Genomic DNA, 22777 nt, shown 5'->3' on the forward strand with positions numbered 1-22777 from the left:
TTTATTTAGTCTGGAGTCTCATCCCGACTTGTGGGGGAATCATAGTCTCCATCATCCTTTCTTCACATGGGACAATGCTCTAATAATGAAAATCATCAGACTTTTATTTACTTACAACTCAAGAATTATAACTCGATACTTAGAACAAAATATGACTCTATGTGAATGCCTCCGGCGGTGTACCGGGATGTGCAATGAGTCAAGAGAGACATGTATGAAAAATTATGAACGGTGGCTTTGCCACAAATACGATGTCAACTACATGATCATACAAGGCAATATGACAATGATGGAGCGTGTCATAATAAACGGAACGGTGGAAAGTTGCATGGTAATATATCTCGGAATGGCTATGAAAATGCCATAATAGGTAGGTATGGTGGCTGTTTTGAGTAAGGTATATGGTACCGGCGAAATTTGCGCGGTACTAGAGAGAGGCTAGCAATGATGGAAGGGTGAGAGTGCGTATAATCCATGGACTCAACATTAGTCATGAAGAACTCACATACTTATTGCAAAAATCTATTAGTTATCAAAACAAAGTACTACACGCATGCTCCTAAGGGAAGGGTTGGTAGGAGTTAACCATCGTGCGATCCCGACCTCCACACATAAGGAAGACAATCAATAAATAAATCATGCTCCAACTTCATCACATAACGGTTCACCATACGTGCATGCTACAGGAATCACAAACTTTAACACAAGTATCTCTCAAATTCACAATTACTCCACTAGCATGTCTCTAATATCACCATCTTCATACCTCAAAACAATCATAAAGTATCAAACTTCTCATAGTATTCAATGCACTTTATATGAAAATTAGGACTAATTTTATACCCATCTTGGATGCCCATTATATTAGGACTAATTTTATAACCAAAGCAAATTACCATGCTGTTCTAGAAGACTCTCAAAATAATATAAGTGAAGCATGAGAGATCAACAATTTCTATAAAATAAAACCACTGTCGTGCTCTAAAAAGATAATAGTGAAGCACTAGAGCAATATTGCCTAGCTCAAAAGATATAAGTGAAGCACATAGAGTATTCTAATAAATTCCGATTCATGCGTGTCTCTCCCAAAAGGTGTGTACAGCAAGTATGATTGTAGTAAACTAGAAAGCAAAGACTCAAATCATACAAGATGCTCCAAGCAAAACACATATCATGTGGTGAATAAAAATATAGCCTCAAGTAAAGTTACCGATAGACGAATACGAAAGAGGGGATGCCTTCCGGGGCATCCCCAAGCTTAGGCTTTTGGTTGTCCTTGAATTTTACCTTGGGGTGCCTTGGGCATCCCCAAGCTTAGGCTCTTGCCACTCCTTATTCCAAAATCCATAAAATCTTTACCCAAAACTTGAAAACTTCACAACACAAAACTTCAACAGAAAATCTCGTGAGCTCCGTTAGTATAAGAAAATAAATCACCATTTTAAGGTACTGTAATGAACTCATTCTTTATTTATATTGGTGTTAAAACTACTGTATTCCAACTAATCTATGGTTCATACCCCCCGATACTACTCATAGTTTCATCAAAATAAGCAAACAACACACGAAAAACAGATTCTGTCAAAAACAGAATAGTCTGTAGAAATCTGTAACTTTTGAATACTTATGTAACTGCAAAAATTCTGAAATAAATTTTTAGATGTGAGGAATTTTTCTATTAATCATATGAAAAAAGAATCAACATAAAATCACTCTTTTGTAAAAAATGACAGCTATTCTTGTGAGCGCAAAAGTTTCTGTTTTTTACAGCAAGATCGCAAAGACTTCACCCAAGTCTTCCCAAAGATTCTACTTGGCACAAACACTAATTAAAACATAAAACCACATATAAACATAAACATTTATTACTAAACAGGATCAAAAATCAAAGAACAAAAATAAAATTGGGTTGCCTCCCAACAAGCGCTATCGTTTAACGCCCCTAGCTAGGCGTAAAAACAAGAATATATCTAAGTATTGCATCTTTGGTATGCAATCCATAAGTGGCTCTCATAATAGATTCATAAGGAAATTTAATTTTCTTCCTAGGAAAGTGTTCCATTCCTTCCCTTAACGGAAATTTAAATCTAATATTTCCTTCTTTCATACCAATAATTGCACCAATCGTTCTAAGGAAAGGTCTACCAAGAATAATGGGACATGTAGGATTGCAATCTATATCAAGAACAATGAAATCTACGGGCACATAATTCCTATTTGCAGCAATAAGAACATCATTAATCCTTTCCATAAGTTTCTTAATGGTGGAATCCGCAAGCTGCAAATTTAAAGAACAATCATCAAATTCACGGAAACCTAGCACATCACATAAAGTTTTTGGAATCGTGGAAACACTAGCACCCAAATCACACAAAAGCATAACATTCATAATCTTTAATCTTAATTTTAATATTAGGTTCCCACTCATCATAAGTTTTCTGGGGATAGAAACTTCTAGTTCAAGCTTTTCTTCATAAGATTGCATCAAAGCATCAACGATATGTTTAGTAAAAGCTTTATTTTGATTATAAACATGAGGAGAATTTAACACAGATTGCAACAAGGAAATATACAATCTATTAAAGAAAAATTATCATAATTAAATCCCTTGAAATCCAAAATAGTGGGTTCATTGCTATTTAAAGTTTGACCTTTTCGATACCACTTTTATCAATTTTTGCATCTAGATCTAAAAACTCCGAATCATTGGGACACCTTTTAACTAAAGTTGACTCATCTCCAGTCCCATCTTTATCAACATTCATATTGGAAAACAAAGATTTAATAGGAGTCACATCAATCACTTTTAGATCTTCATCATTATTACCATGAAAACTAGAAGAACACGCTTTCACAAACCAATCTTATTTAGCACGCATCCTAGTGGTTCTTTCTTTGCACTCATCAATGGAAATTCTCATGGCTTTGAGAGACTCATTGATATCATGCTTAGGTGGAATAGATCTAAGTTTCAAAGAATCAACATCAAGAGAAATTCTATCCATGTTCCTAGCCAATTCATCAATCTTAAGCGATTTTTCTTCAATCAAAGCATTGAAATTCTTTTGCGAAATCATAAATTCTTTAACACTATTCTCAAAATCAAAGGGCATCCTATTAAAATTTCCATAAGAGTTGTTGTAGGAACTACCATCATTATTAGAGGAATTACTAGGAAACGGCCTAGGATTAAAATTGCCTCTACACGCGTTGTTACCAAAAAAATTCCTACCAACAAAAAATTCACATCCATAGATTCATTATTATTCTCAATCAAAGTGGACACAGGCATATCATTAGGATCAGAAGAAACACTTTTATTAGCAAACAATTTCATAAGTTCATCCATCTTTCCACTCAAAACATTAATTTCTTCAATCGCATGAACTTTTTTACTAGTGGATCTTTCGGTGCGCCATTGAGAATAATTAACCATAATATTATCTAGGAGTTTAGTGGCTTCTCCTAAAGTGATTTCCATAAAAGTGTCTCCCGCGGACGAATCTAAAAGATTTCTAGAAGCAAAATTCAATCCGGCATAATTTTTTTGTATAATCATCCACAAATTCAAACCATGTGTAGGGTAATTAAGTATCATTAATTTTATCCTCTCCCAAGCTTGTGCAACATGCTCATGATCAAGTTGCTTAAAATTCATAATATCATTCCTAAGGGAGATGTTCTTAGTGGGAGGAAAATATTTAGAGATAAAAGCATCTTTGCACTTATTCCATGAGTCAATACTATTTTTAGGCAAAGAAGAGAATCAAGTTTTAGCATGATCTCTAAGCGAAAACAGAAATAGCTTCAATTTAACAATATCATTATCCACATCTTTCTTCTTTTGCATATCACACAAATTAACGAAGTTGTTTAAATGGGTTGCAGCATCTTCACTAGGAAGGCCAGAAAATTGATCTTTCATAACAAGGTTCAAGAAAGCGGTATTAATTTTATAAGATTCAGCATCGGTAGTACGAGCAATTGGAGTGCTAATAAAATCATTGTTGTTGGTATTGGAAAAGTCACAAAATTTAGTATTATCTTGAGCCATCGTGACAGCAATCAATCCAACACACAAGCACACAAGAAGCAAGCGAAAAGAGACGAACGGAAGAGGGGCGAAGAAAAGGCAAAGGTTTTCAAAAATCGTTTTAGAAGTAGGGAGAGGAAAACAAGAGGCGAATGCCAAATAATGTAATGCAAGGGAGAAGAGTTTATGATGGGTACTTGGTATAGCTTGACTTGGCGTAGATCTCCCCGGCAATGACGCCAAAAATTCTTCTTGCTACCTCTTGAGCTTTGCGTTGGTTTTCCCTTGAAGAGGAAAGGGTGATGCAGCAAAGTAGTGTAAGTATTTCTCTCAGTTTTGAGAACCAAGGTATCAATCAGTAGGAGACGACGCGCAAGTCACCGAATACCTGCACAAACAATTAAGAACTTGCAACCAACGCGATAAAGAGGTTGTCAATCCCTTCACAGTCACTCGCAAAAGTGAGATCTTATAAAGATAATAAAGTAAATATTTTTGGTATTTTTTATATATAGATTGGAAAGTAAAGATTGCAAAATAGTAAACGAGATTCAACAATATGGAAAAGAGATGCAATATAATGGAAAAGAGACCCGGCGGCCATAGGTTTCACTAGTGGCTTCTCTCGAGATATCATGTATTACGGTGGGTGAACAAATTACTGCCGAGCAATTGATAGAAAAGCGCATAATTATGATGACATCTAAGGCGATGACCATGAACATAGGCATCACGGCCGTGTCAAGTAGACCAAAACGATTCTGCATCTACTACTATTACTCCACACATCGACCGCTATCCAGCATGCATCTAGAGTATTAAGTTCATAAGAACGGAGTAACACATTAAGCAAGATGACATTATATAGAGGGATAAACTCAAGCAATATGATATAAACCCCATCTTTTTATCCTCGATGACAACAATACAATACGTGCCTTGCTGCCCCTACTGTCAACGGGAAAGGACACCGCTAGATTGAACCCAAAGCTAAGCACTTCTCCCATTGCAAGAAAGATCAATTTAGTAGGCCAAACTAAACCGATAATTCGAAGAGGCTTGCTAAGATATCAAATCATGCATATAAGAATTCAGAGAAGAACCAAATAATATTCATAGATAATCTTGTTCATAAATCCACAATTTATCAGATCTTGGCAAACACATCGCAAAAGAATATTACATCGAATAGATCTCCAAGAACATCGAGGAGAACTTTGTATTGAGAATCAAAGAAAGAGAAGAAGTCATCTAGCTAATAACTATGGACCCGAAGGTCTGTGGTAAACTACTCACGCTTCATCGGAGAGGCAATGGTGTTGATGTAGAAGCCCTCCGTGATCGATTCCCCCTCCGGCAGATCGCCGAAAAAGGCCCCAAGATGGGATCTCATGGTATAGAAGGTTGCGGCGGTGGAAAAGTGGTTTCGTGGCTCCCTCTGATGTTTTTAGGGTATAAGGGTATATATAGGCGAAAGAACTAGGTCCGTGGAGCTACGAGTGGCCCACGAGGGTGGGGGCGCGCCTACCCCCTAGGCGCACCCTCCTGCCTCGTGGACGCCTCGTTGCGTCTCTGACTTCAACTCCAAGTCTTCTGGTTTGCTTTCGGTCCAACAAAGATCATCGCGAAGGTTTCATTCCGTTTGGACTCCATTTGGTATTCTTTTTCTACAAAATTCTAAAATAGGCAAAAAAACAGAAACTGGCACTGGGCCCTCGGTTAATAAGTTAGTCCCAAAAAAATATAAAAGAGCATATTAAAGCCCATTAAACATCCAAAACAGATAATATAACAGCATGGAACAATCAAAAATTATAGATACGTTGGAGATGTATCAAGGAGGAAGGGCTCGGGACGATGACCAGGAGGGGGACAGTGCTCGGGGAGAGGGAGTGTGGTTCTGTACGTCACTGGCGCGCGACTTAAATAGCCGCGGCCAGGTCAGGCGAAGGGGCGTCCAACCCGCTTCAATGCACCATAGCGGCTGGATTTAGTTTCTTGGGACGCGGCGTTTGCATTGAAGCGGCGACGCTCGAGAGGTTACGTCCGTCAGCGTCGCCCTCCCGTCCAGTCAAATCGCGGGCATTAATGTCGGTCGCTACATGCCCTGGCCCGGCATGAATGCGGCGCGATAAATGACACGGGTGTTCGATGGAAAGCACCGGAGAGGCGGGTGGGGGTTTGTGATGGCCAGGGCAGTCAGACACGGATGTGACAACGAACCGGACATCGGCAAAGCCCCCCACTTTATCTTCAGTTTACTGCGGGCCGGTAAGCGGATCAATACAGATGCGCGCTGAGGATCGGCGTTGGAGTCAGCGTATGCTCTTTAAAAAAAAGCGTACGCAGACATGTAAAATAATCTACCGTATGCTACACACAGTGACTAGTATATACAGTCAGATGAGATGTCAATCAACTAGATTTTCTGTGATTCTGCAGCTAGCACAGCAATCTTCACTCGGTTAACTGTTGCGCTTCACCCATCCATGTATCAACTGATTAATTATTACTCCTCTCAGATGGCTCCTGTCCTCACTAATCATGCTCTTCTCTACACAAATCTGGCTCAGCTCTCCGAGCCTGATCATTGTGTTCTCTTTACCCAATGGAATCATGCCAGCCAGACCGCCAGCTGACCGTGTGAGGGGAGATAATGCATCGATAATCTATCTGCACCGGCCGCACGCCTATCTAATTAGACGTTAACTAGATAGGATTATAATTTTTTTTATAAAGTGACGATTCTGGGAGAAGCTGAGGAAAGGGACGATTCTGAGAACCGGCCAGAGCAGCCCTCGCCACCACAAACCCCCACCCGTGTCAGAGATCAAGATAACCATGCATGCAGGGCTATTATACTCGCCTCGTGATGGACGTGGAAGCTGGCAGCACGTAAAGTCCTTGTTCATGGGCAACTAGCTAGCAGCCTAGCAGATCCGTGCCATCCGGACAGATAGCTTAAAACTGATAGCACCAGATTTGGGCGCTTGCTGGTTGCTTGATCGTGTGAGTTTGGAGTTTTCCGTCGTGTGTTATTGGCTGACGTGTTTTAGGGCATGCATCCTTATCAGGCCACGCCCTGGGATATGCATTGAGGCCTGGGATATGCATCGGTGACTCAGAGGCAAAATCGCAAAGTGCCACAAGAGATCAGAAGTGGTAGAGCAGAGCACGTAACGATCGAGCCGCTGGCCAGCTTAGCCATCCCTCGGTTGGTAGAGCCGAGCGTGGCGTTCGTGGACTAGCCGCAAAGCTCGGGGTTGCTAAAACGCATGGCACGAAGAGCTCTGTTGCTGTAAAACCATCTTCAACCGGACCCTCCAGGAGTCCAGGTTGTCCGGGCAGATACAAGACCATCTCATATTTTTGTATAAGCAAAATGTCATTGGATGCACATTTTAGAAAATGTGAAATGGCCGACCATGCATGCATAGAGATATACTCCGTTACATCCGTTATCTTTGATTTATTTAAATACAAATATAACTTGGGACGGAGGGAGCACAAACTAAAATTATAGAGCACAAGCACTTCATTCGTCTCAAAAAGCTTGACTTTGATTTATCTAGATACGGATGTGACTAGACATGTTTCAGTGTTAGATACATATGTATCTAGATAAAACTTTTTGGGACGAAGGTAATATTACAAATTCATTCCAAAAATGAGTAGTAATACGATTTTTTTTAGGGAAGTATAGTATTTTACGAATTAAAGTGCCAATTTCCTGCTACGAAAAATGCAAAGCTGCAGCGTCCGTTGCACACGCAGACACACACGGGATGACGGGACGGTCCGTTTGGCGTGAGCCGGTGGCGTGCGTGCGCGCCTACGTACGCGCTCAGGCCAAGACGGACGGCTCACGGCTGCGACCGCGAGGCCGCGGACGGAGACGCGCCGAGCCACCGCCACGGACCGCTCGCTGCGTCGCCATCCATCCACCGTGCCAGGGTCCAAGCTTTCTCCAACCCCAGTTCGTGGACGGATCGATCCCGCCCGCCACGCAGGCAGCCGCATTAGGGCATCTTCAATAGGTTGTATGTTAGTCCTGTTCGTAAAATGTTCATGTCATCAACCAATAAGTTATCATACAACCATCCCAATGGGTTGTATGTAAACTATCCAATCGATGATGAGAAAATAAATGTGATTTCTTTCTATTTCACCTTGAAGCTTGTGCAAAAGTTGTTGGTTAATCTACATACAACTTTGCTCTCTCTCCACATTCAATGCATGCCACATCATCACTATGTCCTAGATGATAAATTTATCAACACCTATCTTACAACTGTTGGAGATGCCCTTATAGTCCAGATACGACGACGCCTTGCCCACGCCCCGGGCCCAGGTTCACTCGCCACGCCTCCCTTTTCCCCTATAGCCACCCGCACGCATCGCGAGGCGCGTCTCGCGGCATCCCCTCCGCGCACGTGGCGGCCTAAGTTAGCCTCCCCTCTATAATTACCCCCGTCTCCCGGGCGGGCAGTCCCACCACCACCGTATCTCTTCTCTCCTCTGTTCCTCTCGCACAACAGAAGAAAAACCAACTACCTCCTCCTACGCTCCGGTGAGTCAGCACTGAGCTCGGCTCTCTCCTCCGTCAGCTGCTCTCCGGCGGCCGCGTTTTCCTACCGGCAGAGGGTTAATTATTTCGGGCGTCCTGAGATCGCAGATGGCCGCAGCGGTGGTCGACGCAGCGGTGCCGGTGGCGGCGAAGGCGAACGGCGCCGGGGCGAGGTGCTGCGCGGCGAAGGGGCCCGGGTACGCCACGCCCAGGGAGGCCATGGAGAAGGGCCCGCGGGAGGGGCTCCTCTACGTCACCTGCGTCTACAATGGTACTAATCCTTCCTTCCGCCCGACCCTCCTCTTCCAAGTTCCAAGTTCCAACCCCGGAAAAAAGGCTACTCATACGCACGGCCAACGCACGCGCACACCGCTGACACCCGCAGTGCGGTTTGCGCCTAGATCTCGGCGAGCAATTAGGATTCAGTTACAATTTTTTATAATTAAGTATCGAGACGTAGAGTAGTACAACAACAGCAGCAGCAACAGGAGCTTGCACGGGCTTAACTTAACCAGGACTGGACTGAGAATCTGAGATGGACATGCCACTTAATTTAATCCTGGAAGTCTCTTTCTAATATACTCAGATTCCATATTACTCCTAATTGAGAAAGCGAGACTTCCAGGATTAAATCCTAATATTTGAATCAAATGAGTAAACATATTAAATTCCTAACATGGGTGTCAAAAATGACTAAACGAGGACAGCAAGAATATTGGCATATGCTTTGCTATTCTAACTTCCTAATAATAAGCCTTGGTCCACGCTAAGAAAAAAAGAGCCTTGGCTCAGATCTCCAATTACTCCGCAATATGGCATCTTTTTTCGTCAGAGATGTGCAATTTTTCGTGCTTTGGTGTAGATACTGGGCTGGAGTATTTTTAGCCCGTCGAACTTAATGTAATGGGTAGCCATATAGACAGTCTTAATTCTGATATGTACTGTACATATGCACGCAGCATGCATGTGCCCTCCATGGCAGAGACTGCCATTTGCTGTTACACAAGAGTCCAAGTAGGCTGTGTCGTGGATCATTCAGAACCGTCTAGTTCAGTCCCTGTCTGTCTCTGAGCTTCACATGGCCTCTCTTCATGGCAGTTTCTGAAGGCAGAACAAACCATGTGAACATGAGAAGAGATGTGCCGGTGTGCCTTTGTACAGGTTGATTGCCTGATTGTGTGAAGTTTTGCTGATTGCCTGATTGTACTGAATTTTGCAGGTACTGGAATCGACAAGCCGGATTACCTGGCCACGGTGGACGTCGACCCAAATTCAGCGACCTACTCCCAGGTGATCCACAGGCTCCAGGCGACCCACATCGGCGACGAGCTGCATCACTCTGGCTGGAACGCCTGCAGCTCCTGCCACGGCGATCCATCCACGAGCCGGCGCTTCTTGATTCTTCCTTCGTTGCTGTGAGTATTTATGGAGCGACGGCGATCAAATGGATGAACGGTTGAATTTTAGCTGAGTCTGTAATGCTGCTTTGGTGGCTGTTCACAGGTCTGGCCGTTTGTATGTGGTCGACACTGCGAAGAATCCGAGGGCGCCTGCTCTGCACAAGGTTGTCCAGGCTGAGGACATTGCTGAGAAGACCGGGCTTGGGTTCCCTCACACATCCCATTGCCTTGCAACCGGTGACATAATGATTTCTTGTCTGGGAGACAAGGAGGGAAATGCTGCTGGCAATGGCTTTCTCTTGCTGGATTCAGAATTTAACGTCAAAGGACGGTAAGATTTTTGCCCACAATTTGGGTACCAATGACTTGGAAACATAACATATTTCAAAATGCATACTGTAGCATATTATCACTTCATCATGAAACCATCTCAGCATATCAGAATCATCCAACCACCCCATGCTTATTTACATCTTACAAAATCTTCAGTAATATTTCAGCTTTGAAAAACTTTAGTATTCCTATTATTGATGCCTTATTTTTCCGAAATAGACAGCTTTTAGTGGCTCCAACTGTACTGATTTAACTATTTGCTACTTGTAGTTGGGAAAAGCCAGGTCACAGCCCCTTGTTTGGCTATGATTTCTGGTACCAGCCTCGTCACAAGACGATGATCAGCTCTTCATGGGGAGCCCCGGCAGCTTTCAGGACAGGTTTTGATCTCCAGCATGTCCAGGATGGTCTCTATGGAAGGCACCTGCATGTGTATGACTGGCCTGGTGGTGAGCTCAAGCAGACACTGGATCTAGGGAGCACAGGTCTTCTTCCGCTGGAGGTGTGTATCAACTATCAACTTATCAAGTAGGAGTCTAATAATGCACCCATATATCATATAACCATAGTCCTCTTCTTATCTTCTCTGCAGGTGAGGTTTTTACATGATCCATCAAAGGACACTGGCTATGTTGGCTGTGCTTTAACAAGCAACATGGTGAGATTCTTCAAAACTGCAGATGGATCATGGAGCCATGAGGTTTGTCCGCAACTACGTTCTAATAATGCCTACTTCTTTTCTACATAGTGTGAAGTTCATTTTCCATCTTATTGACACTTCTATATGCCTGTATTTGTAGGTAGCTATATCCATAAAACCGTTGAAGGTGCGCAACTGGATACTGCCAGAAATGCCAGGATTGATAACTGACTTTGTCATCTCTCTCGATGACCGTTATCTCTACTTGGTCAATTGGCTTCATGGGGATATCAGGCAGTACAACATTGAGGACCCTGCAAAGCCTGTGTTGGCTGGACAAGTGTTTGTAGGTGGGCTTCTTCAAAAGGGCAGTGATGTTGTCTATGTGACCGACGATGACAAAGAAGAGCAGTATGCTGTGCCTGAAGTCAAGGTAAACTCTACAGTACTCTTAAATCTTAATTGCTTCGTACTCCTACATAAGTTACATTCTTCAGGATATCTTGTGTATCTTTTATACAAAAATAACCAGATTTTACAAGTCAATACTGGTTACATATAGTTCAACTGATGAGTGATTCAAGTACCTACTGGAACACATCCGGCTTGCAATGCTGCTATATTTGTCTCAACTAAACCGAATGATCCAATGAAACTGCAATATTTGGAACATAGTTATTTCTAGTCACTCAACATTACTCTGACATAACATCTGTCTTGTATTCAGGGGCATCGGCTTAGAGGTGGGCCGCAGATGATTCAGCTGAGCTTGGATGGCAAGAGGGTGTATGTGACCAACTCTCTCTTCAGCCGGTGGGACGAGCAGTTCTACGGCCCTGACCTTCTCAAGAAGGGATCTCACATGTTGCAGATCGACGTCGACACTGAGGAAGGAGGGCTGGCTGTCAACCCCAACTTCTTTGTTGATTTCGGGACCGAGCCTGAAGGTCCCTCCTTGGCCCATGAGATGAGATATCCTGGTGGAGACTGCACCTCTGACATATGGATCTAGGAGGAAGGGTGTAGGACACAGGCAGCTGGAGATCCATGGTGTTGAGCTCACTGTAATTAAAATGGTCTCTTCCCCGCCTGCGGTGTTGTATGTGATGTGGTATCAATTGGAATAAGTTCCTGATAGAACCTCTGACATTGGCTTCATGGGAGCTTTGGGCCCTAATAAGAGTTGCCTCTGATTCTGAAATTTCTGATGCTGTTGAAGGCCTTGTTATATCTTCTGCTTGAAATTTTCTAATCGAGAATGATTGAGCTGGAAGCAAAGTAACGCATGCAATTGCCCTATATTAATCAGAGATATAATGCTATTTCACCAAAATCAAATAGTCTTTCTTGCAACCAACAGCATGCATGATCTTGTAACCAAAATTACATATGTCAGTTGATTGCTCTGACTGAATTTGAGTTTTCACCAACTAAAGCAGCCCATTTTCGCTGCTGCAGACCTTGTAAATATATTTACAGGTGTTTTTGCCTCAGCTTCTTCTGTGGCCTAACCCCTCAGGACCCCTTGAACGGCGATGCGGCTTCGCTGATGATTCACGACGAGAGTGTGAATGACCAGAAAGTCACAAGGTTTGATTTGCACCAGCACCTCAGTATTCCATTTTATCTGATCAAATGTATTGTTTTTGTCTTTCTCAACGACGAACTCATAATCTCTGTTCAGAATGTTGTGGGAGGTACGCCAAGCCTGAAGATATAGGCATATCTCCGGAGGCGGAGGAGAGTGATATGAGATTATTATTGGCCACGCATGGTTAGCTCACTCAGTAACTCAGTGTACAAGATCATCATGTATCTCTATCTGTTTGTACATGCTGAAGAAAGTCATCAGCCATCGGTCTGTCTCGCCTGAAATCAGTTTCAGTCCCAGCTCTCGTATGAAATTGTGAATAACTTGCCATTTGGTTATGTTGCCCTTCAATTTGTAGGAGATATCTGCCTGTGATTTCCAGTTCATGTTACTAGTAGTATATGTTTTCCTAGCCTCAACTGTAAGTTAACATCGCCATTGGGAAGAGTGCAAAGATTGCATCTTATTCTTGCGTTGCTAAGATGTAGTAGTAGCATATGATTCAACCCCGAACATGAATTCCGACCATAAGCACAGCAAATGCATTCGGGTGAGAATAGATTCATTAGATCCTGAAGTGTTCGAGTGCGGAGACGCCGTCGAGACCCTTGGCCCTGTAGTGCCTGCCCATCTCGTCCACCGTCGTGTTCCTGTACCGCGCGGCGGCGCCGTCGGCGACGATCGGCGCCAGCACCCTCGTCGACCCGTCCGCCCGGAAGAAGCAGGCCACCGACACCCTCGGCCCCGCGCTCTTTGCCACCACGCGGTGCTCCACGCTCTTGAACCTGTCGTTGGACAGGAGCTGCAGGTAGTCGCCCACGTTCACCACCAGCGCCCCCGCCACTGCCGGCACATCCACCCACGCCGGGTTCTGCTTGCCGTCGTCGTCGACGAGCACCTGGAGGCCGCCGACGGCGTCCTGGAGGAGCACGGTGAGGAAGCTGGGATCGGAGTGCTTGGTGGTGCCCAGCGTGAGGTGCGGCTCCGGGCACGCCGGGTAGTAATGGCAGGCGAGGCTCAGCCCCTCTAGGCACGCGGCGTCCTTCTCCAGGTGCCCTCGCGGGAGGCCCAGCGCCTCCGACAGAAGCCCGAGCAGCGTGCTCCCCAGCCGCTGCACCAGCCCGGCAAACTCTGGTGCGATGGCCCTGCACGCCGGTGGGATTTCCTCGGGTGCCGGCGGCTCCGGTGCCATATCCATGAACAGGGTGTCGCGCCAGTTGGCCGCCGGCGAGTGGAACAGGTCGAAGTTGCTCTGGTACCTCACGCGCTGGCCGTAGTCACGGGTGTAGTACGGCGCCTTGGCCTCCACCGGCTCCTCGATGAAGTTCCGCAGCGCCGCGAGCATCGCCGACATGGCCGCCTCCGGCACGCCGTGGTTCACCACCTGGAAGAAGCCCACCGTCTCCGCGGCCGCCTTCACGGCGCCAACCACCGAGGCTCGCTCCGACGGTGTCGCGAGGCCGGCAAGGTCGATGACCGGGACGGCGAACTGGTGGTCATGGTGATGCGGCGCGTCGTTGAGGGATTCGGGCGCGTGGTGGAAGATGGCGGGGACGACCGTGGCTCCCGCGTCGACGAGGCCCTTGACGCCGGCCTTGGTGTCGTCGAACGCCTTGAGCGCGCCGAGTCGGTGGTCGGAGGCCATGGATGGTTGGAGCTAGCTTCTGCAGTGTGTCGATCCTTTGAATTCAGTTTGTGTATGTGTGTGTGGGGGAAGTGAGCGATGTAGTCGTGGCTCTTTACTGATCGTACATACCATGATTGCTGACAGGCAGTGTATACGTCAACGTCTATCCCGATTTGCTGAAAAACCAAACAAAACTCTTGTGGATTGTGGAACACACGTCTCAAAGCGTCAATGTCTTCGGTTGTGTTTGATTTTAGCCTAAGCTTGCCTTGCCAAATACATTTGGCTTGCTAATATTTTGGTCAAGATTTTACTCCCTCCAATCCTAAATATAAGTCTTTTTAGACATTTCAAATGGACTACAACATACGGATGTATGTAGACATATTCTAGAGTGTAGATTCACTCATTTTGCTCCGTATGTAGTGACTTGCTGGAATCTCTAAAAAGACATATATTTGGGAACGAAGGGAGTACTAGTCAAATGATTTAGCAAGCACCGGCAAGGAAAATGAACTAGGTGGGCAAAGAAGCATTGGCATGCCAAAAACCCCCATCAAACTCCCCTAAAAAACCATGATCAAACTAAGAACAAGTTTATGGTCATGACTAAAATTGGTAAGGTGTCTTTTGGCCACAATCCAACACACAACCTTCTTCTCATGTATCGTCGGCGTTTTCTTCTTTTCGACGTGCCCACGGTTTGTGGGGAGCACCTTGTTTTTGAATGCCCATTGTGCAAAACTGAACATGCAGAAGAGAATAGCTAGGAGCAATGCGAGGAGGTGTTAGTGGTGATGCCAGGATCTAAACCTTGTGATGTCAAGTTTTAGAAAACTCAGTACGAACATAAAAAGTCATACTTTATTACTAACATATTTTTGTAGCAACTATTTGGGATCATGCATATTTTGATATGTAGGCATCGTCGGCGCTAATAGGCTGGAGTACATCGGTTTCAATATATGTAACAAGATAACAATACATGAAATCATCCACTATTCTATTGTGCAAACTAGACTATTTCACTGCAGAAAATGCTCTCTCAATTGCTGGCGTGGCGACCGGCAAAGTCAATGCTAGCTTCAAAATAAATACTAAAGTAAAACTAGTATATTTCTTTGTCTCAACTAGTTTTCTACAAAGATCACTAACCTCTTTAAAATTGGAGTGTCTTGAATCATCACAAACATTTCAAGCAAGTTGTCAAGTTGGATGCTAACCTCCACCGCTAACCTCCAAGTTGCTAGCGCATGACGGGGTAATCCTTTTGCGTTGCAATCTTTTTTTGTAATTTATCATTGAATTGACTTATTTTTGTTTCCATGCCACAAATTGAGGCATAAGCTCTTATATACCGCAGTTTATTGCTACCAACATTCACAACCTATCATCACATATAATGAATAAATGCTAGTAAGAAACTACGGGAAAGTATCAGGTGATACCAACTCTTACATGCTCCCATGCTACCAATAAAAAAACAAATTTGAACGTTTCAAAAAAATCCATAAAAATTGGAATGTTGAGATTACATGTGTCCAAACCCCTAAGAAAATTCAGATCAAACTTAAAATACACATTGAGAAGCAAAAAAAAAGACAAATCCATGATGAATAGTGTCAAAAGAAGACAAAAGCAAAATGGCACTTCCACACCTGAATTTCTCTTCTTTTTTTTCTCCATCTGTATTTTGAATTTTGATTTGAAGGTAGACACATGTCTAGTGAACACTCGTATTTTTTTTAGAATTTTGTGAAACATCTATATTTGATTTAAAAAAACTGGTATCATGGGAGCATGTAATGGTTGGTATCACTAGATACTTTTCCATGAAACTGTGATGACATACTATTAAGCTTCCGGCATTTGACAATAAGAACACGTTATAAGTCTACAAAGGTCTTTGAGGGATTCCATCTTAAATGTTCCTAACACGATCCCGTATGACTACTCGACGAGCATAAGGGCGTGTTTGAAAACTGTCTAGAGCCACACACACACTCCTAGACTCCAGCTCCTCCAGCCGAAATCTAGCTCCTCGAACGAACGAAGGAGCGGTTGTGCCTCACGCAAGCGTCGCTACTACTGGTCCGACCCAAGTAGCTTCATGTCGGTTAGTTTATTTTTCTTCTCTGTTTTTCTTTTTTCTTTTTGCAAAGAATCATAGGGTATTTTATTCCAGAGTGATAGAGTTACAATCTTCAGCAACTAGCTTGCTAATGCATGGGGGTGGATGACCCAACCAACAGGCTGTGCTATCCCCACATCTACCAAAATTAGCTAAACAATGTGCAACCCTATTCCGTTCTCGAAGAATTTTAACAGGAATAACTACCCTATCATTCAAAAACCTTTTGATCTATGACACCAAGTGCGCATAAGCCGACCTGTCCAATGAACCATCCCCAAGCATCTTGAGAGCCACCGCACAATCAGACTGAATTACGATAGTGGCTTGAGAATGCTCTACCACCAGCTTCAGCCCTTCCACCATGGCTTGCAGTTCTGCCTCGAGAGCTTCATTGCAGTGGAATAATTTGCGGTAGGATGCAAAGACAACAGCCCCAGTCGTGTCTCTAAGAATCATTCCCGAGCCTGCTGACCCGTCTGTAGGGCCGTAAGAGCCATCAACTGACAACGCCACCTGAAGCACCTGTGGAGGAGGCCACGGTTTGCGAAGTGCATGTGTCACAGATGGGGGCCTTTGTGTAGGTTCATGAACCAACGGTGCTTTCCCTTTCATAATTTCCTCAACACTGAGCAAGATTTGTTGGAAGGTGTTATAGTAGCTTGCCAAGAACGAACATGAGGCCTCGAGGGGAGGGATAGATTTACCATGAACGAGTTCATTTCGCAGATACCATATACGCCATAGCACCATAATAATTTTGCTCCTGATTTGCTCGTGTGACTCCGCTAGGAGGTGGAGCAGCCACTCCGAGCCCGTACATGGAATATCTGATCTGGGAGGGAGTGGCCAGACTAGCCGCATGGAGTCCCAGAGCATGGCAGCATTAGAGCACAGGAGTAACGCATGGAACGAGGACTCCTCCTCCCTCTGACAGAGATTGCAGCAAGCGGATGTACCGATGTGTCGATGAAACTTCTCAGCGTTTGTTGGAAGTGATCCCGAAATGACCTGCCATGCAAAGTGTCTCATCTTGGGGGGGGGGGGGCATCCACGGACCAGACAAGCTTCCACAATGGTCGATCTCCTGTTGGGGCAGAGCTCGACGCACCCACATTGAGATGATCTCTTATTGAAGTCATTGCAAAATGGTAGGCTTTTGACAGTAGACTGGCCCGATCTTTCCTAAGACCACGACACAAAGTCCTCCTGTTGGCGCGGAGAAGTCCGAATCTTTTGTATTGCTTCTACATCAGCCTGGCAGAAGAACTGTTGTAGCAAGTTTAACTTCCAGTTGCCATGATCATCAAGGAAATCCTGAACTCTATTGAGGCGACAATTTTCTCTTGGCAAGATAGGAGTAAATGGGGGGCCCTAGGGATCCACGGGTCCCTCCACGTTATGATGCTAGCGCCATTGCCTACTCGCCAGAGTATTCCTTTTTTCACCACTTCTAGTCCATGCTCAATGCCCTTCCACACCGCCGAGGAGTTCGACGGAAAAACTGTATCTACCAAGTTCCCGTTGGGGTAATACTTGGCTCGGAGTAGTCTGGCACATAACGATTCTGGATTGATGAGAAGCCTCCAGGCTTGTTTAGCCAATAGAGCCTGATTGTAAGCTCGCATATCCCTAAAACCAATACCTCCTTGAGATTTAGGGAGAGTCATATGCTCCCAAGCAACCCATGCCATCTTTTTCTTTCTGTTTTCCACCCCCACCAGTATTGTCTCATCATCTTTGTCAACTCGTCACATACCGACATGGGAAGCTTGAATATACTCATAACATAAACTGGGATGGCCTGGGCCACTGCTTTTATAAGCACCTCCTTACTTGCAAAAGACGAATATCGTTCACTCCAATCCACCAAGCACTTACTCAATCTAAACTGCAGAGACTCAAAACGTCCCTTATGCATACGCCCCTCTGGAACCGGAAGGCCTAAATACTTTGGTTAAAACTCCTGTTGTGTAACATTCAGAATCTGTTTCACTTCCTCCACAACTTGATTTGGACAATTGTCAGCAAACATGATGGAGCACTTTGATGGGTTGATAATTTGACCCGTAGCTGAAGCATAAGTACTCAACACATCCTTGACAATCATCGCCGGATCCGTAGTAGCACGGAAGAACAGAAGGGAATCGTCTGCAAACAATAAGTGTGATATAGCAGGAGCTCTCCTACAAATTTTGATAGCCTCAAGCCCTCTATGTTGGACCGCCTCATGTAATAAAGAAGACAAAGAATCAGACACAAAGAGGAATAGGAAGGGTGATATGGGGTCACCTTGACGTAAACCACACGAAGGAGAAAACTGCTCCAATAGCCGACCATTAAACTTGACAGAATACTTGACCGATCTAACACACTCCAGACTAGATCAACCCAACGTGGGGAGAAGCCCCACTTCAACAGAGCACGCTCCAAGTAGTCCCAGTCAACATGATCATAAGCCTTCGAAAGGTCCAGCTTATAAGCACAAAAATCATTACTTCGGGAAGAAGTTTGGATATGGTGAATACACTCAAAAGTAATCATCGAATTATCTGAGATTAAGCGCCCTGGGATGAACGCGCTTTGATTTTCCGAAATAAGATCCGTAAGGCACGGTCTGAGCCTATTCACCATGCATTTAGAAACTATCTTGTATATCACATTGCACAAAGAAATAGGACAAAAATCCTTCAACTCACCGGGTGTTGAATTTTGGGAATCAGTACAATACAAGTATCATTGACCCCTTCTGGCATAGTCAAACATCAGCTATAATTTCCTCTTTCAAACAACCCCAGTTCCTCTGATAAAACCGAGACTGGAACCCATCCGGACCCGATGCCTTTAGGGGTCCGATTTGGAACAAGGCATCTGATATTTCAGCATCAGAGAAAGGCGCGAGAAGACGGTTATTCATCTCATCTGAAACCCTCGGCACAAGAACATCTAGAACTGCATCCGGGTTTAGAGTAGGATCTTTTGTATATACCTCTTTGAAGTACGAAGCGGCCATATGCTCCATCTCCGAAGGAGAGTTACACCACGAGCCGTCAGGTTTTAGTAACCTCCGTATGTTATTCCTCCTAGCACGCCAAACTGCCTACCGATGAAAATAATTTGTATTGCGATCACCCTCCTTCAACCAAACAATACGACTCCTTTGCAGCGACATCATCTCCTCACGGTAGAGAAGCTCATCCAACTTTTCCATCTTCTGCTTGATCAAGAGACGGTCCGAGTTGTTTAGTTGTAAGTCTCCCAGTTTTGTTCGGAGTTCCTCAATTTGTTTCACAACTTGGCCAAAATTTTCTTTACTCCACTTGCGAAGATCAGCCATAACAGACTGCAGGGATGTAGCTACGTTTCCCAAGTCAACCACAGGCTGAGACCGATCCCACGCCTTTGAAATTATCTCTGGCAATTTTTTGTCACATTCCCACATGATCTCATATTTAGGCAACCCCTTCCGACGGCGATCTTCAGTATCATCCACGAAAAGTATAATGGGACAATGGTCCGAACGAGGGGAAACAAGGTGATGTACCCTTGAAAACGGAAACAACTCCCTCCACTCATCACACGCACATGCCCGATCTAACCGAACTCGAACATTCCCATGTCCAAGCTGGCCGTTATCATATGTATATGGAGCACCTGAGAACCCCAAGTCAAGCAATTCGCACACAAAAAGAGTATCTCTGAACGCCTCCATCTGGCTCTCTCCTCTACTGGTTCTCGAAAAGTGTTCATGTTGCCAGAGAGCTTCATTAAAATCTCCGCATACAACCCAGGGTAGCTCTGAGACCCCCTTTAATCTGACTAGGTGATCCCACATGCGCTGCCGATGTTCCACACGTGGTTCCCCATAGACAAAGGTGGACCTCCAAGTTTTCCCGGAACCTTGATCCAGAACACTTACATCAATGTAACTTTTACATGAATCAAGCACTGTCACCTGGAGGGATTCATCCCAAAACAACGCTATTCCTCCTCCCCGGACTTCACAATCCACGCTGCAAAATCCTTTGAGACCTAGTTTCCACTTCATTCTTTCAACTTTAGCACTTGTCTGTCTCGTTTCAGCGAGAAAGACCAAGCTTGGGGAATGGGCTTTTACAAGAGCCCCAACTTCACGAACTGTCCGGCGGTTCCCCGCCCCCGGCAGTTCCAAAATAGATGACTCATTAGGACTGGTGGCGCTCCTCCTGGGAGCCCGCCAAAATTTTCTCTGAGTTTGAGGTCTCACCATCTCGTTTTGCACGTTTGCTTCTAGAATTGTTAGTAGGTGATACCGGTTCTCCATCAACTTTCCCGTCTGTAAGCAGCAACACTTCCCTATGCGCAGCAGAGGGTACAGTTGTCACAGGTGTTTCTATGCCACCATCCATGTTGAGACGCTTACGAGAAGATCTATCCAATTCCATATCATGGGGCAGGGTAGTTTTTATAGGGCTAGTTGCCGTATCCTTCAGCTCTCCCTCCAGCCTGACTTCTCCCTTACCCGCAATAGATTTGGTAACCGGTGGCTCTGTGTAAGTCTTCTTCTCACCCCTCCTTGCTTCCCAGTCTGAGCGAGCTTGTGCCGGAGGGTCAGCGTAGAGGTAATCACCAAACTTGAGATCCTTCTCAGCAAACACACCATTACCACACTCCTTGTTCCCATGGCCAATGATACCACATGCACTATAGAACTTTGCCAGCTTCTCATATCTCACTGCATAAACCTTACGTGTTTCACCCTTGACAATGCTCACAAACTTGGTGAGAGGCTTCCTGATGTCATGTTTCACTCTGACACGGACGTAATCTCCTCTGGAGTTACCATTAAGCCTGGTTTCTAGGACCTCTCCCGTAGAACGGAGCAACTTGACGATTAGATCATGTCTGCAATACCCGTCCGGTAGCTTATGGATCTGGAGCCAGATAGGCATGTACTCTATTGGCACCTCTTCAGCGTTCGTGAACCCATCATATGGCACTAAAAGGACCGCCATGTTGCGGAACAGCCAAGGTCCTTGTCCCATGATGTGATCCCAATCACCAAGACAATAAACTTGAACCACAAACAGATTAGGGCCAATTGGCCGGAATCGAACCACCTGGGAGCAATTCCACGCCGCCCGCATGTCTTTGTAGAAGGCCGATTGGCTGAAATTTTTCATGGTCTGAACCCTAGCTAGGGCTACCCATCGAATCTCTTCTGGCAGCTCTGGAGCTTCCTCTTCAACCACAACATCATCAAACTCCTCCTCATGGAGGTCCAACTTATCGAAGAAGTCACCGAGATCGTCATCTCTCCCTTGGGACCCGAGGTTCGTTCAAGAAAACGCATCTGATGCCGCCGCCATGGGAGCGACTCGGACGTTCCAACATACGCACCACGGAGACAGAGCGGGGAAGGGAAGGCTCGGGTAGGGAACCCTACACAAGTTAGATGGAGGCAATCTCACGGAAGGACGGCGCGGGCGCCGGCTGTGGTGGTCTTACGGCGGGGAATCGCCGTAAGGAGATGAAACCCTAGCCGCGGCTAGGGAAAAAAACTTCCCTTGAAGGTATCCAGCCTTGAACGTCATTCTTCTTCTTCTTCTTCTTCTTCTCCTCTGTTTTTCATTCGTTCATTTTTTGTTTTCTTGGTTTGTTCATATTCTAAATACATATATTCCAAAGCTTAAGTTTACCTAAAAAATGTACGAATATTAAAACTGTTAACCCGATCTAACCAGTTTAGTAGTGTAGTTTTCAAAAAATGTTTATAGCATTCAGAAAAATGTTATGACATTTAAAAAATGTTTACCGTTTCAGAAAAATGTATGTAACATTTAAAAATATTTATACAATGTAAGAAAATGTTCGTGTAATTCAAAAAAATCGTATTGTTCAAAGAATGATTACATTTAAAATAATTTATGGGTTTTAAAATATGTTTGTACAAAGTAAAAAAATTCACATAGTTTAAGAAAATGTTTTATACCATTTAAAAAATATATTGAAACATGTATTTGGAGTATGTTTAACATATATTCAAAACCATGTATTTGGAAAAATGTTAATCATGTATAAAAACAGTTTTAGATTTATACCAAAAATGTACATGTGTGTAAAACAATAGGCATCAAAACGGAAAAATGTTAATCATGTACTTGAAAAATGTTCAACGTATGTAAAAATGTTCTTGATGTATACTAAAAATGTATAATGTGTATGCCAATTTAGACATGTGTTAAAAAAGGAAAAGCTAGAAAAAATGAAACAAAACAGGTGAAAACAAACAGAGAAAATAGATAGAAAAAGAAGAAAAGGGTAAAAAGAAAAAAGATAACATTATTCCGTGAAATTGCCCTGCCGTACGATCGAGGCATCAAGAAAAAATGTCCCACATCCGAGGTCCGCTCCCGATTCTGGGGTTGGGCCCATAGCCCAATACACCCACTGGTGAGACATGCCAAGTTTTTGGT

At 44.3% G+C, this 22777-nt stretch overlaps 2 protein-coding genes across 2 annotated transcripts; one reads left to right on the plus strand and one right to left on the minus strand.

Annotated features, from left to right (window-relative positions):
• Positions 1-8431: 8431 nt before the first annotated feature.
• On the plus strand, positions 8432-12174 carry LOC123071957 (selenium-binding protein 1). Its single transcript, XM_044495537.1, has 8 exons — positions 8432-8603; positions 8709-8871; positions 9820-10015; positions 10104-10331; positions 10604-10835; positions 10926-11033; positions 11134-11406; positions 11701-12174. The coding sequence occupies exons 2-8, from the start codon at positions 8709-8711 to the stop codon at positions 11983-11985; spliced, it is 1485 nt and encodes a 494-aa protein (XP_044351472.1). The 5' UTR covers positions 8432-8603; the 3' UTR covers positions 11986-12174.
• Positions 12175-13002: 828 nt separating this feature from the next.
• On the minus strand, positions 13003-14270 carry LOC123071959 (1-aminocyclopropane-1-carboxylate oxidase homolog 1). The gene has a single exon (XM_044495538.1). It carries the CDS (start codon positions 14207-14209, stop codon positions 13130-13132), a length of 1080 nt encoding a protein of 359 aa, XP_044351473.1. The 5' UTR covers positions 14210-14270; the 3' UTR covers positions 13003-13129.
• Positions 14271-22777: the final 8507 nt, after the last annotated feature.

Source organism: Triticum aestivum, chromosome 3B (genome assembly GCF_018294505.1).
Source record: "Triticum aestivum cultivar Chinese Spring chromosome 3B, IWGSC CS RefSeq v2.1, whole genome shotgun sequence".
NCBI classification, from domain to species: Eukaryota; Viridiplantae; Streptophyta; class Magnoliopsida; order Poales; family Poaceae; genus Triticum; species Triticum aestivum.